At 39.2% G+C, this 15,310-nt stretch overlaps 2 protein-coding genes across 3 annotated transcripts; both read left to right on the forward strand.

The window, feature by feature from the left end:
- The first annotated feature begins 1,209 nt into the window (after positions 1–1,209).
- On the forward strand, positions 1,210–8,908 carry LOC146707427 (perforin-1-like). Its single transcript, XM_085458771.1, has 9 exons — positions 1,210–1,268; positions 2,522–2,800; positions 2,890–2,969; positions 3,266–3,278; positions 3,606–3,763; positions 3,842–3,980; positions 4,071–4,151; positions 4,826–5,319; positions 8,735–8,908. The coding sequence occupies exons 2-9, from the start codon at positions 2,537–2,539 to the stop codon at positions 8,844–8,846; spliced, it is 1,341 nt and encodes a 446-aa protein (XP_085314897.1). The 5' UTR covers positions 1,210–1,268; positions 2,522–2,536; the 3' UTR covers positions 8,847–8,908.
- A 69-nt stretch (positions 8,909–8,977) lies between these two features.
- Positions 8,978–14,330, forward strand: LOC146707428 (uncharacterized). Of its 2 annotated transcripts, XM_085458773.1 has the most exons (4): positions 8,978–10,808; positions 11,065–11,347; positions 11,523–11,897; positions 12,009–14,330. In XM_085458773.1, exons 1-4 carry the CDS (start codon positions 10,600–10,602, stop codon positions 12,063–12,065), a joined length of 924 nt encoding a protein of 307 aa, XP_085314899.1. In that variant the 5' UTR covers positions 8,978–10,599; the 3' UTR covers positions 12,066–14,330. The 2 variants fall into 2 exon arrangements, with proteins under 2 accessions (XP_085314899.1, XP_085314898.1); XM_085458772.1 differs by having other exon boundaries at positions 11,523–14,330.
- Positions 14,331–15,310: the final 980 nt, after the last annotated feature.

The raw sequence follows: 15,310 nt of genomic DNA on the forward strand, positions 1-15,310 counted from the left end.
TCACAAGCATCTCAGTTTAGCAACTATCAACTGTTACATCACAGCTGATGAAAGTTGAGTCATTTCTCCTTACTTTTGATTCATAGCACTGTAATATAAACTGGATCACACAATGGTTCATGCGTGATAATAAATTGATACAATACGGTCACTCTACCCTAAATATGTTGTCAGAGACTGGGTGGGTATTAAAAGGTAAATAGGATTATAAATTGTATCAATAATGCAAAATATTGTATCAACTATTGTAACGGAATTCCTTGGAAATGTTAAATACAGAGTTAAAAAGTTTTGTATTTACTAATTAGATTGTGTAAAACGTCATTCTGACTTAACTCTGCTTTAAGTCAGTTTAGTTTTAGGTTGTTTCCAAAGTGGATTTTCTTGTTTCAGTTTAGTTTTTATTGTTTGAAATGTTTTTGTTTTACTTTATTAGTTTATTAGTTTCTGTGTTTATTTTGTTCTTTATCATTTATTATTTATTATTAGTTTTATTATTGGATGAAGAGTTCAGTACAGCCATTACGTCTTGAAAACAGTTGACTGCAGTCTTTTAGCTAAAGTCTCAATGAACACATTTAAAGCCTCATTAGGCAAGTTGTGATTAAATCCTTACCAAACTAACAGATGGTAAAACTAAGAATATTCCCTATATTTATTTTTTATTTTATTTTGCTTTTTTAGTTCTCCAATCTTACAAAATTGTTTCAGTTAATTACATTTTCAGAAATGTCAAAAGTCTAGTCTAGTTCTTATTTTTATTTTAGTTAATTAATATGTTTTTTCACATTACAAGTTTATTCACATTAAAAAAAATCATTATTATGATTACTGGTGGCCATTTTGAAAAGAAAACTTAAATGAAAGACCAATTAACTAGTGCAAATGAAAGAGCCAGTGTGACACGCGCGCACACACACACACACACACACACACACACACACACACACACACACACACACACACACACACACACACAGTGCAAGGACTTTTTTAGTCTTAAGATGTTCACTGTTCATTGACCTGCAATTCACTTTTTCTTTAAATTGAAGTATCTGAGAGGAAACAACTTTGAGACAGCAAAAATCACTTTAAAAAAATTCAATGAATGTAAATATCCTGAGTGACGCAAGCGTTAATTTGAATGCTGCTGTTGGACTTTAACACCTGTGGCAGACTTTAAATTCTGCCGCTGCTGCAGTTCACGAACAGAATTTCACTTTGCATTTGGATACGTTCTTCATAACAGCTTGCCAGTTCATGAGAACGTGAGTACTAATTACATTTATTTAAGTTATCTATTAGCACACATAACCTCATTCTGAGTGGTTCTCTGGCAAGTGGAAGGATATTAACAAAATAAAGGGATTTTGCCTTCCAGTAGAACTGCTAACGAGCTGGATCTGGAATTTGGGTGCGTTTCAGGTTTGGTGGTGGGTTGTTGGAGCCACTGCCAGTAGTCCAGTGGATCACTCCTCAGGCAAATCCTTCGCTCCACACTCAGCCGAGTCTACTACACTTGATCTGTCGGCCAGCACTGCAAATTGCAAATTTACCTCTCAGCCAATCATATGCCAACTTGGCCTGACCTGGCTCCATGTCTTTGGGCCAAGTGTTTTTGTTCTGGCACGCAATGTTAGGCTCACAACAGATAAAATTTTGTTATCTGTAGCTTTAGCTGAGAACAGTCTGAACCGATTACAACAGCGTGACTCTTAGTGAAAGACTCAGGGTTTCAAATGGACCTGCCAGGAGTCCAGACTTATCACCCAAAGCAATGCAAAAAATGGCTGAGGAGATGCCAAACTATCTGGCAGCAGAAACCCTTTCAGAAAATATGACAAAACCAACTAGTGAACAAAAAATATTTGGATTTCAAAACCCAAAAACAAAGAGTGCTATTGAAAGATGAGGTGATGCAACACATGCTGCATGTGCTGTCCATAATTTTTTAACACGTGTTTCTGGCATGAAAGTAAATTTTATATTTTTTTACATAAAACATGTCTCAGTCTTTTAAATATGGTACATTTACTATTTTCAGTTAAGCATAGAGTTTAAATGGTATTCACTCTGCTTTCATTAAATTGTACACAGCTTCCCAGCTGTTTTGGAAATGAATTTGAACTATTGTTACAAATACAGTGAAAAGATTAAAAGATTTTTTCATATACAGGATAATATGTTTAAATTGAGCTTAAGCTTAGTTTGGTTTCAGCACACCCTTTTTCATCTATAACAGCTTCAACTCTTCTAGGAAGACTTTCCACCAGGTTCGGAATGCTTTTATGGTAATTTATATCCAATCTTCCGGAAATGCATTTGTCAGACACTGACTTGCAGTATCTGCTCTAATTCAACCCAAAGATGTTTTATCAGAAAAATAATCCCACAAATTTCAACTTTAGTATATTTCATAGATATGCATTTTTGGGTACAAAACTAAAGTTACGAAATATGTGTTGCTGTCTAAAAGAAAATATGGAGCTAAATGAAAATCCTTCTCTCTCCCACCTTTCAGTCTGTGACTGAAGCCATGCTCTTCTTTTCAACCCCACCTCCTCTCTGCCTGATCCTCCTTCTGTCATACATCTCCCCTGTTCTCTCCTGTCAAACTGGGAACAACAGCGAGTGCGAGTCTGCTCCCTTTGTACCAGGTCACAACCTGGTGGGGGAGGGATTCGACTTGGTCACCCTGAGGCGAACATCAGCCTATGTGGTTGATGTGAGGACCTACATGACTCCAAACGGCCACTGTACTCTCTGTACCAACCCCCTTCAAGGCAACAGGCTGCAGAAAGTAAAATAAATAATTCTGTGCAGTGAGTTAAACATGGCTTACACATAGCTTGTACTTATTAATCATGGTATTCTGTCTTCTATTTTCAGGTGCCAGTCTCTGCAGTGGACTGGCGTGCATTCAGCCAGTGCAGCACTCCGGTTGACAGCAGTGTACACGACAATGTTGGGTATAGTATTATAACATGTTATAATTACTAAAAGACTAACAGCCTTCATGTCTTTGATGTAACACAGACTTGTGCCTCACCATAAAAGCTAGCATCAAATTTGCCATGGACAAATAAAATAATGTAACAATATTCTTCTGGATCCTAATTTGTCTTTAATATCTTTAATAAAGTGTAAAAGCTAAATGTCCCATTAAGATCCTCTGTTGATTTATGAACAGAAAATTTGATAAACTGTTTGAAGAAATCAGTAGTGAAATTTAACAGAGATCCCTTCCTTTGCATTGTATCCACAGCTCACTGATGACGGTATGAAACATATTACACCTATTATTGACATACAATTAATACTTTAGTCAATTAAACAATAAAACACTGCTTGCTGATTTTTTTTAATCTCCAGCATGGCACTAAAGAAAACATGAAATCTTAAATAATTCATATCTCAACATATTTAATTTCACCCAATGCTAAAACGTATCTGTTGTTAAATGAAAAATATAATTTTCTTTTAATAATGTGATCAGGAATCCATGACAAATGAGATACAGCATCTGAACAAAGGAACCTAGAAAAAAAAGAAGTGATTATGTTACGTTCCCCTAATTGATGTAACTTATAATGTATGTAATGCAGGCTGTGCTTGATCACGATGGCCTAAATTTGAATATAGTTCTGGGTGATCGCGTGTTTGTGGGAGGAACACGTTCCGAAGCATTTAAATTTGCTGTAGCCAGGGCTGAAGAGGATCGGTACACCTTCAGTGTACATGGCATCACCTGCAAATATTATAGGTAGGCTCTGAAAATAAGTTCCTGTCAGTTAGTTTGTTTCAGTTAAGATAATTACCTAATTAGTCTCTTTGTGTCTAGTTTCCGTGTAGCAAGCAGACCACCTTTAAGCCCAGAGTTCAAGAGGGATGTGGACAATCTGCCAAGTCACTACAATTCCTCCACCAGTGATCAGTATGACAGACTGATAAAAACCTATGGCACGCACTACATCCACAAGGTTAAGACACACACGCACGTGCGCACGCACGCACGCACACACACACACACACACACTTTTTTTAAAAGATAACAATATACCAAATTGCAGGTTTTCCTTGGGGGCCAACTAAGAAGAATCACAGCTGCACGAACCTGTTTGTCCACCCTGAACAAGTTCAACTCACATGAGGTACATGTACATGAAGCAGATGTGCCTGTCCACAGACTGCACACACTCCACTTACACACATTACGTTACCACTGCCATGAAAGACCCGGTGCGCACAGATTTACAGTGATGGCAGTCGTCTGTGTCTAGTCTGTGTCTAGTCGATGATTAAACTAAATTGTTTAAATTACATTCAATCATTGTGGAATTTCACATCCAACAAATCCAACTATGAATAGTGGTGCACATTGAAAACAATGCAAGCTCAATAATGATTTTAGTTCTGTATGTAATTGTTCTTTGCCCTCAGTAACCTTATTAAAAAATCTTATTCTAAATAAAGTATACGCAGATCAGTTAGACCTTCAGTTAGATGATCTTTTCCAGACAAAATCTAATGTATTCTGTCATATAACATGCTGAGTATGATGAAGGAAAAAACATCTTCTGCTATAAAACAAGATAAACTGGATCAGATCAAAACATAAATGTCTTTAATTTTCTGCATTGCTTCCTGACTGAAGAATTGTAAAATTTTATTATGTCTATAGTTAAATATCTACTATTTTACCAAAAATCTTCTTCTAGCTGCCAATGATAAGTGGTGGAGAAAACCATTATTTTAGGAAAAGCAGCAATAAAATACCGAAATATAGCTATTAAATATACATGGCATTTGTGTTTCTCTCTTTCAGGTTCACGCCTGTTTATCGAAGGGATTTTCGGTTGGCTTGGGGAAGGAAAAATTATATAGTGTTGAACAGTCTTGTATGAAGGTCCTACAAAACCAGGATTACACTACTAGGTATGGTGCTGGTCTCCATCAACACCACACTGAGGTGATAGGAGGCAATGATTGGTCAGGGGATTTTGCCCTCAATGTTGATGACTCCGTGGGCTTCAGAAACTGGCTGAACAGCTTGAAGAATCTCCCAGATACTCTTTCGTACTCCCTTCTGGCACTGTATGAGCTGATGCCAACTGAGGCAAAAAAGGAAGGGGTAAAGACTGCCTTGAATGAGTACTTATTTGATAACATCGCGCTTTCCTTAGAAAAAAACCCAACTTGTCAGGACCTTGATAACCTGGATACAAAGTGCTGTCCTATAAAGCATAAGAGGGGAGTACTGTTTGTGAACAAAATTCAAGCCTGGGATCTGTCGGGAGACGCTTGGAGTCCGTCTGACAGGTGAGTAAGCTGAGGTCAGGACCTGAAAGTTGATAGAATGTTTTTAAATTCTCAGAATACCAGGACATCTTGAGTTGTTTCCTTATCCAAAACCAGGATAATTAAATTCACAGTTTGTGTCCCTGCAGAAGGACTGGCCTGTATCCCACCTCAGTGGGCTCACATCTCATGTGCTACCCACTGCTTTGGCACGATGCTTTGCCCTAATAATATGCCCTAATAAATATAGGAAAGTACAAGGAGCATCATTTTGGTTCAGTTTCAAGAATTCAGCTACTTGAATCATTGTTAAAATCATCTGTAATATATATATGTACTGAGATTATAGATTACATTTGTGTAACTATAGTCACCAGGGACAATCCTGTACTGTTTGTTAGGAACATTTGGGGCTAAAATACATAAATGATCTACACAGCTTGAATTGGTAGTTATATCCAGTCTATGTAAGCTTGGTCAGTTTAACAAACATTTTATGAGGAGATGGCAGTTACAGTGAATTTACAGTGGTTAGACAGTGATTAGTAAGCAACAGAGCCACTATTACTGAGCTTGTGAGAGTGAGTGGATTTAAGAAAGTAGGTGACTGTTGCTGTTTGTCATGTACCTGCACAAGGAAAGTCAATGCACACTGTGTGCTACCACTTTCCTCTTCCAGTCTGGAAAGAGATAACTTTCATTTTGTCAGCCGTTCATGTAAAGTCAGGTTGTTGAATGAAGCAATTAAAAATGTTTACATGTACAGTCACTGCAGATTTCTGTGCAGAAGTCTTAGCTGTGGATCGCTGTATGTGTTCATGTGTCCTTCAAGTACGCCAGTGTCTTTAAAGTGCAAAGGCATGCAGGTTACCTGAACTATACGTTTTCTGTTGGTGCATCAAAATGGCATTTTACCCAGTGATGTTGAGGTTCCCCATTCAAGGTGATTCAGTCTTAGGTATTGATTTGGTCATCTTACCCACTCATCATTGTCTGCACCAAAGCTTCTATCGCCACATGCAAACCCACATGGAAAAGATGTATATAAATCTTCTAAAGTTTATATCTGTCTTGTGTGAAACTTGTATGAAAAGCATACAAGAGTGAAAACAGACATAAGATCCCTTAAAAAAATCATATAAATGAAACTTGTATACTTACTAGAACAATATATGAAAGTGGCCACTTTCATGAGTAAATCACATAAGCCTTATATGATGTGATTCTAATTACAGTGTTCTATCGCCCACCTAAAGATAATGACTTTCCTACTTAATACTAGCTGTGTATCAAAAGATTTATTAGAATCGAGAGCATACAGACAAGATGTGAACTTTCATTATACAGAACTTTATTTAATGTGATGGATGTTCTTGAGCACAGGCACACAGCTCTTAAATGTTTGGCTCAATTTGGGAAAGGTCTTAAATTGTTTTCCACAGAAAGTCTTCTTCTGTATTTTGTTTTCATGTTTGTTAAAGCAGAAAATCCACTTTTGCATAAGTATGTGGTGGCCAAAGGCATCAGTCTTGACAGCACGCTTAGCCAACGCAGGGTTTTCAGTGCACAGTACTATCCAGAAATCTGCCAGGGTCTTTTGAGCACATTCAACTTTTAGAAACCTATCTCAGGCGATCTCAATCAGGCTATCCTGGTCAGCCACTGATAATAAAGTAGGCATGGCCTTGAATACGTGACACATCCAGTCATTTGACCCTTCCGTTTCTGGAAAGTATTGGCATAACTGCGCCACCAGCTCCTCAAGGTGCATGTTACAGTTGTGCTTCACACTGTGTGAGTGTGAGATAATTTAAGCACAGAAAATCATGCAGCACGGGAAAGACTTCTGTGTTGTTTGTGTCCATGGAGTTCTTCCAAAGGTTTAACTCCTTTATCAGGGCCTCAACTTTATTCTGAACATTGAATATGGTTGCAGAAACACCTTGTAATCCGAGACGGAGCTTGTTCAGACAAGAAAATGTGTAAGCCACAGATAAGCCAGGCACGTAAGGTACTCTTCATTATGCAAATGTTCAGGCAGCTCAGAGGGATAGTTACAGAAGAAAACTTTAAGTTCATCCCTCAGCTCAAAGAAATGGGTCAGCACTTTCTTGATAGCCAGTGAACCTCTCTGTGCAGTAATAAAGTCTCATGTTCCCTGCTTATTTGTTGCATTGGAGCCTGGCTTTCACAAAGTTAACCATTTTTACAGTGGTGTCCAAAACATGTTTCAGATGGACGGGTATTCAAGGACTGCCTTTTATCACCTAAGAAGCATCGCTAAAATCATACGAGTTTCATAACTTGACACTCCAGAGGTTCTTGTCCGTGCATTTGTGTCTTCACGCATTAATTATTGTAACGCTGTCCTTTCTGGGCTACCAAAGAAAAGTTTTTGACGTTTACAGATGGTACAAAATGCAGCTGCTCACATTTTAACCAAAACTGGGAAATATGAGCACATTACTCCGGTACTGAAATCTCTTACTGGGTGCCTTGTCAGGTTTAAGAAGATTTTAAGGTGCTGTTGCTCACCTACAAGGGTTTAAATGGTTTGGCACCCTCATATCTCTCTGAACTTGGCACCTCTATGTTCCTTCCCATGCTCTCCAATCTCAATACTCTGGCCTTCTAAAGTTTCCTAAAGCCAGGAGAAAAACTGTTGGGACCATGCTTTTTCTTTTTTCAAAGCTAAGTTAAAGCCCCACTTGTTCACCCTATTCTACGTGTCATAATGCAGATGAATAATGGCTCAAACCCTACAGCCAAAGCAACCCAGCAGTTTATTAAAGCGAAAAAGTGGAATATTCTTGAACGGCTAAGTCGGTCAAGTAATCTCAACCTAAGTGAGCATTTCACTTCAGACAGACTAAACTTTGGACACAAAGACCAACAAACAAACAGCAACTGAAATCTGCTGCTGTAAAGGCCTGGAAGAGCATTAAAAAGAAGGAAATCCTGTATCTGGTGATGTCAACCAAGTATTAGAAACAAATATTTTATCTTGAGTTATTTAATTTGTCCACTTACTTTTGAGCCCCTGAAATGAAGGGATTGTGTTAACAACATGCTTTAGTTTCTCACATTTTCTGCAATCTTTTTATTCAGATACTGCATCTCAGTTGTTTCATTTAAAGTTTATTGTGGTAATGTACAGAACCAAAAATGGAAAAAAGCTGTCTTTTTCTAAATATTTATGGATCTAACTGTACCTTGTTACCTTGCTGCTTAGCTGCTTCTTGATTGCTTTGGCAGATTTAAATTTTTTTTAACCCAAATGGTTTGTTAGCTTTCTCTTTTCTTTATCGCCTGTTCTACACTGCCCTCTTCATGCCTGTGAACTTCTTGCACAGGATGCTTCACAATGCTAAAAGCATTTCCTTCAAGCAGTAATATTTAATCAACTTGTCCTCTTTGTTTCTTTACTTCTTCACAGCTATGTTGTATTAAAGATTGATTCCGTCAGAGGCAGGACTGAAATGATCAAGTCAAACTACCCTACTTGGACTGGTGACTATTTGCACGGCACGGTCAGTAAACTTTTTTAAGGAAGATTAAACCTGTTTTTCATATTTGTGTCTTTTTATCCTATAATTATTTCTTTCTGTATATTTAATTGTCAAAAATATCTTATTGTCAGATGTCTGGGTCTATGACCCAGATATTTTAGCTTATTTTCTATTTGATTCGTTCTTTGGGTTTTAATGATTTAAGTTTTATACATTTTAGTCTTGAGTTTACTTCTTGTTGTGTCTCCAAGTTTATATTCATATTCTGGTTTATTTTGTTCTTGTCAACTAGGCCCCTTTTGTGTCTTTGTCTCTCATGAGAGTCTGTCATGTCATCTGTCTTTACGTCTTCCTCTGTGTGTGTGTTCAGGTCTCTCACTTTCTCACTCTCAGTTTGGGATTTTCCAATTAAAATCAATTTTTAGCTTAAATAACACAATATTCATTAAATCCTGAATCAATTTTTAAATCTAAATGTATTTTGCCAGAAATGCCAGAATCTCAGGTTAAAACTCACAAAACTATTTCAACAACCACCAAACAGCTAAAACAGTGAGAGCAGGGCCCTATTTCAGGAAGCCGGTTTAGAGCAAAATCTGAGTGAGTATACCCTGAGTTAACGAAAACTCTGGGTTTTCGGTTTCACAAAGCGAGTTTAGATTAATTCTGAGCGAGTTACTATGACAACACACTCCGTGAAGCTAACCTGCCCCCTAGCAGGTTTACTTCAACTAACCCTAACTTTCTCCGCCTCTTTGTCGGAAACCTGACTGTAGGAAGCGTCAGACATGGCGTGTCTCTTCCTTGAAGAGCCAGTAGATGTTGAAGCCCAAATTCTCCGCAGAGCTCTCCGCCGGGAGAGAGTGATTAGAGCGCGTTTGGACATTTTATCATTTCCTGATGATTTCCTGTGTGAACGTTACCGTTTTTCAGCACAATCTATAATTTATTTGAATAACATCCTCAGGCCTAATATTGCTCATGTGACACATCGCGGACATTGTCTCAGTTCTGTACATATTATTTGTATTGCACTTCGGTTTTTTGCAAACGGGAGCTTTCTGTATAATATTGGTGACGCTGAGCACGTTTCCAAGGCTACCGTCTGTCGGGCAGTCAGGAATGTTACAGTTGCACTGAAACGTCTCCTGTACTCGTTTGTGGTGTTCCCCGGTCATAGACCCACAAGATTTATCAAAGAGGGATGCCACAAAATTGCAGGTATCAGGATGAACAAAACTTAATTCATGATGTGGTGATACTTGAACTACTACTTAAATTTTACATTTATTCCCACGGTTCCCAGGCGTGATTGGCTGTATAGATGGCACTCACATTCCAATCATTGCTCCTTCAGTAAATGAAGGAGACTATGTGAACAGGAAGTCTTTCCACAGCATTACAGTTTTTGCTCGTTGCTTGAACACTATAAACCCATGCTTAGACTAAAGTAACACAACTTGAAGCTTTCGTTACCATACCCCAAACACATGTACCCATACCTTAAACAAAAGTGCTGCTTTGCACTCTGGTTGCAATTATGCAACACACTTACTCCTTTATGCAACACACATGGTCCTGCATACTACACTCTATTTCATACATAAGACACTTCGTTCAAAAATGAAATTTCAGGGTGCCATTTGGAAAACACATGTATCCAAAATACAAAACACATCGGGTAATTGCAACCACTCAAATACACACCTGAAGGCACTTACTTGCAAAACTGAACACCAATTAGCCAACCACAAAAAGCCCTCAGTTTAGCCAATTCAAGAACTTTGCAAGCATGGATGGAGGGAGAGCAAGAGGAGGAAGAGGAGGAGGAGGTCAAAGAGGCCATGCACGGACCCATATTTCTGATGATATAAGAGCAACTTTGGTGGACCATGTCATCAACCACGGCCTGACTATGAGGGAAGCTGGGCAGAGAGTCCACCCACATCTAAGCCGCTTCACAGTGGCATCTGTAATAAGAAAATTCCGACTAGAAAACAGGTCTGTCTTCATCTCACTGCCTTCTACTCTACTCAGATGGTTTTCATAGTACTGTTCTACAGTTACCATATCAAGTGTACAGGGTATTGCAGGGTGCTAATGCTCCTTTTGCAGCCAAAGTGGTAGTTTCTGTGAAACATAGCATGATTACTTATATTGAAGTACAGTGTTGTACAGTGGATGATACAGTATATACAGTGAAGTACTGTAAGAAAAATAAGCAAACCGATGACAATATGTGGTTGTATTTCTCTAGAATGACTCGAAGACCTTCTGGGGGAGGACACCAACGCCTGTTCACACAACGGCAGGAACTTGCTGTTGTGGACCTAGTGAGGGCAGACAATGCCATCCGTCTCCACCAGCTACGACGGAAAATACTTGCAGACAGGCGAGTGTTCAGCAACATAGACCATGTGAGCATCACCACCATCAGACGCATCTTGGGTAAACACAGCATCACCATGAAGCAGCTCTACAGAGTCCCATTCGAGAGGAACAGTGACAGGGTCAAAGGACTTCGAGCTGAATATGTACGGGTACGTGTAACTGTCCCTTACATTTACAATAGAGTATTGGTGAAGTCCAGTAGCAGCTGAATATGTACCATATCAGTACCACATGGATCCATTCTGAGAGCTACACAGGTACCTGTGTGATGGGGTTCTGTATGTGTAGCACTGTAGTACAGTGATATGTTCCCCTTTTTTTCAGAGAATCTTGGCCATGGATGGAGCTGCACAGCCTCATGAATACATTTTCATTGATGAAGCTGGATTCGACCTGAGCAAAACAAGACGACGGGGTCGTAATGTAATTGGCCAAAGGGCAATTGTGCACGTCCCAGGGCAGCGCGGGGGAAACATCACATTATGTGCCGCCATATGCCTTCGAGGGCTTCTGCACCATCATGCAATACTAGGTCCATACAATAGCCAACACATACTCACATTTCTAGATGCTCTCCATGATATAGTTGTACAGAACAGACCAGATCAGCCCAGGTTTGTGGTGATATGGGATAATGTCAGTTTCCATCGGGCTGCTCTGGTCCAGGCCTGGTTCTCCAACCAAAGTCAACTTGAAGTGGTATGCTTGCCCCCTTACTCACCATTTTTAAACCCTATAGAGGAATTTTTTTCGGCTTGGAGATGGCGTGTATATGACCGCCAACTACATGCCTGCATGCCTCTTCTGCAGGCAATGGAACAGGCCTGCGGCGACATTCAGGTGACAGCAATCCATGGATGGTTTTGACATGGAAGAAGATATTTTCCCCGGTGCCCAGCGGGAGAAGACATTGCTTGCGATGTTGATGAGGTCCTGTGGCCAGACCCCAACAGACGGCGGGATCCATGAGCCCACGTATGCACAATTGTCATGATTTTTTGTTTACAGTATAGTGTTTTTTCTATTACTGTATTATGGGGGTTTTTTTGTTTTGGTTTTTTTTGCTTTATCTGAATTCATGGTACTGCAATGTACAATATTGAGTAGGTCTATTTGCTTTTTTGGTTGTTTGCAAATGTGTCTCCTGAAAATATGCCTTCTGAATGAACAATGGAAATCAAAGACTGCAGTGCTTTATATAAAGTAGACTAGTGTGTTCCCCCTGCTCTGTAAGTGTTTGCATATGATGCAAGTATGTGTCATTTTGTCAACAGAGTTACATTTTGACAAAGGAATGTTAGGTTTTGATAGCAGAGTTTAGGTTTTGAGAGTAGAGTTTCAATTTGGTGCAGATGTGAATGGTATATTTCCCAGTGTTGTGTCATGTTTACTTGTGTTTAGGGTTTTGGCACAATGAGCAAAGTTTTGCAAAATGTGTTCAGGCAACGGGCAAAAACTGTAATGTACAGGTACATAGTTCCCTGTAGCATTTCAAACTAACAAATTATTTCATTATAGTAATGGATGCTAATTTGTGTTCTCTGCACTGTGAAGATCATATGTGATGCTGCCAACATTATCACAAATGTGGAAGCCAACTGCTCAGCCTCTGTGAGTGGTGGTGGTGGAGGACCCCCACCTGTTTTTCAGGCCTCCGCTTTTTTTCTGTTGGCTATAACGGGTCACATTTGAGCATACAGAGTAAGCAAATATGTACTTGTAATGTGCTCAGATAATTTCAATAAGTGCTTACAGAAAGAAAATTAATGTAGCCTCTAACTGCAATTGATTTATATAGGACAAACAGACCAAGCACTATGGCTCATAATACAATTACACCTTACCTGTTTGGACTATATTTTTATATTTCATTTTTACTTGCTGCCAGGAACGTTTGGGGCCTGTTGGGTTGCACCTGCACTCACATCACATCACAAAATAAAATGTATGAAATAAAAAATAAAATAAAATATAATAAAATAACGTGTTAAATGGGTGGAAATCCCTAGATCAATGTTTAAATTAACACTCATGCATTGACTCTGTCGGCCATGTTTTGCCATGCATGCTCCCTTTCTTTTGCAGCTGAGGCTGTGTTACTTTTTTTCCGCAAAATTTGCATGTTATCGCCCACCCCCGTGACATCACGGTCCAAAGCCCTATACTGCCATCAGAATTTCGGCCTCAAGCGCTGTAAAATACATTGACCGCGCCTTCTTTCCCTCCGTCTCCATGGTGACTCGCTTAATCTGTGCTCCACTAATCAGGGCTTTATGTATCCTCGTGCGTGCGCTTAACTTGGGGTTAAAGCAACTCCGCGTTGATTGAACTAATTGTTATCAGCCTTTCTGAAACCGAATATTCCGAGTTGGACAGTTCGGGGTTACTCAACCCTGAGTATCGTTTTTCACTCTGTTTTCTAAACCGGCTTCCTGAAATAGGGCCCAGGTAAACGGATTCTGCACAAAGATGTAAACACAAAGCTTGGACGCGACACATCAGAATCTGTGAAATGTCTTTTTCTCAACCAACAGACTCCTGTTTTTTTTTGACAGTCACTCTTCCTGTGTTCAGTGTGAAGTGAGCTTTTGAGTCTTACAGTTTTTTCTGATTGCTTAAGCACATTTTTTGTAACTATTGGCTAATTTTGCAAAACTCTTCACACAAATAAGAAAACCTGTCACCCAATAATCAAAACATTGTAGTTCTCTTGCAAAAGCAAACACAGCTAGATTAACTCTTCACACCTTCGTAAAAATGGTGTTTCCGTATCAAACAGCCATAATGACTATATGGGTTACTTGGTCTGCAGTGAACATGCTTCCTCTGCCCCCAGCATCTGGTCATCTAGCAATTCTGTAAAGTAACAATTTCAGTATTTTTACATCAATGGTATTGGTGTGTTTCTCATTGGCATATGGCAGTGCTACAAATCTTTGTGCGAAGTGACTGTACTCAACGATTCTCATTTCAAGATGTCCTTATGGTACTTGCTACAGTGTAGCGGCTCGAGTTAGGCTGGACCTGTTGGCCAGCTACCCTCAGGGTCATTCCACGGTTGATTACATGGTCCACTATTGTAGCTCTGATGTCATCAGCAATTCTATTTCTTACTCTTCCTACCCTTCCTCTCCCCCCTCCTCATCTTCCTCTCCCCCCTCCTTGTCTTCCTCTTGCTCCTCCTTGTCCTTGTCGTCCTCTTCATCCTACTTCTTCACCTCCACGTCCTCTTCCTCGGCCTCCTCTACCTCTCACTCTTTCTGCTCCCTCCATTGTACTCCGCACACACAGCTTACCTGTATTATAGTGCTTAGGCTGATTGCAAAGTGAACTAATTATCTAAAAAAGTTTTCACATGTGAAAGTGTGCCAGACAGTTGGCAAATTAGTGTTAATGATAGCCATACATGTGTATACTTTTGCTAGGAGTGTGTTGGAAATTTGGTAATTGAGTGTTGTGCAGTGAATTGTGCCTACAGTTTTGCAAAGTGTGTGTTACAAAATTGCAAACTGAGTGCAAAGCAGTTTTTGTGCTTTTAGTTTTGCAAACTCAGTGAGTGGTTTTGCTATAAGTCTGAATAGTTTTAGAGATTGTGCTACAGGAATCACAGTTAGGGTTTAAGCATTCAGAAAAAACTGTAAGTATACTTGTATAGATAGCACATATATACATCATACTATTTCATTTACAGAACTAAAATTAGTTTGTTGTATAAAGAGAATCTTTGAGCTTGATTCAATGGTTAGGCCTCATGAATACAGCTTCGTGGATGAAGCTGTATTCAATCTAGCAAATAGCAGAAGAAGAGGTTGCAACATGGGTTTTCAATTTTGAGTGGTAGTGTGTAAATGATGAAAACAGTGTGTTAGTTGTGTTTAACTTCTGTAGCCTGTGTGCACCGTTCTGGGTACAAGTGCACCACACTGCTAAATGTGTTTTGTGTTTGAGAATGTGTTTAGAGTTTTGGTAAATGGGAGATTCAGAGTTACAAATGGTGTCCTAACCAGATGAATAATGTTTAAGATTTTGGCAACTGTGAGATTGATTTGATGAATGAGTTTTCATAGTTGACAGTTTAGTTTTCACAATGGGATTTAGTGTTTTAGCAATTC

The sequence above is a fragment of the Copadichromis virginalis genome, linkage group LG6 (genome assembly GCF_057382275.1).
Source record: "Copadichromis virginalis isolate Kocher_CV1m ecotype Utaka linkage group LG6, C_Virginalis_male_GT1.1, whole genome shotgun sequence".
Taxonomy (NCBI): domain Eukaryota; kingdom Metazoa; phylum Chordata; class Actinopteri; order Cichliformes; family Cichlidae; genus Copadichromis; species Copadichromis virginalis.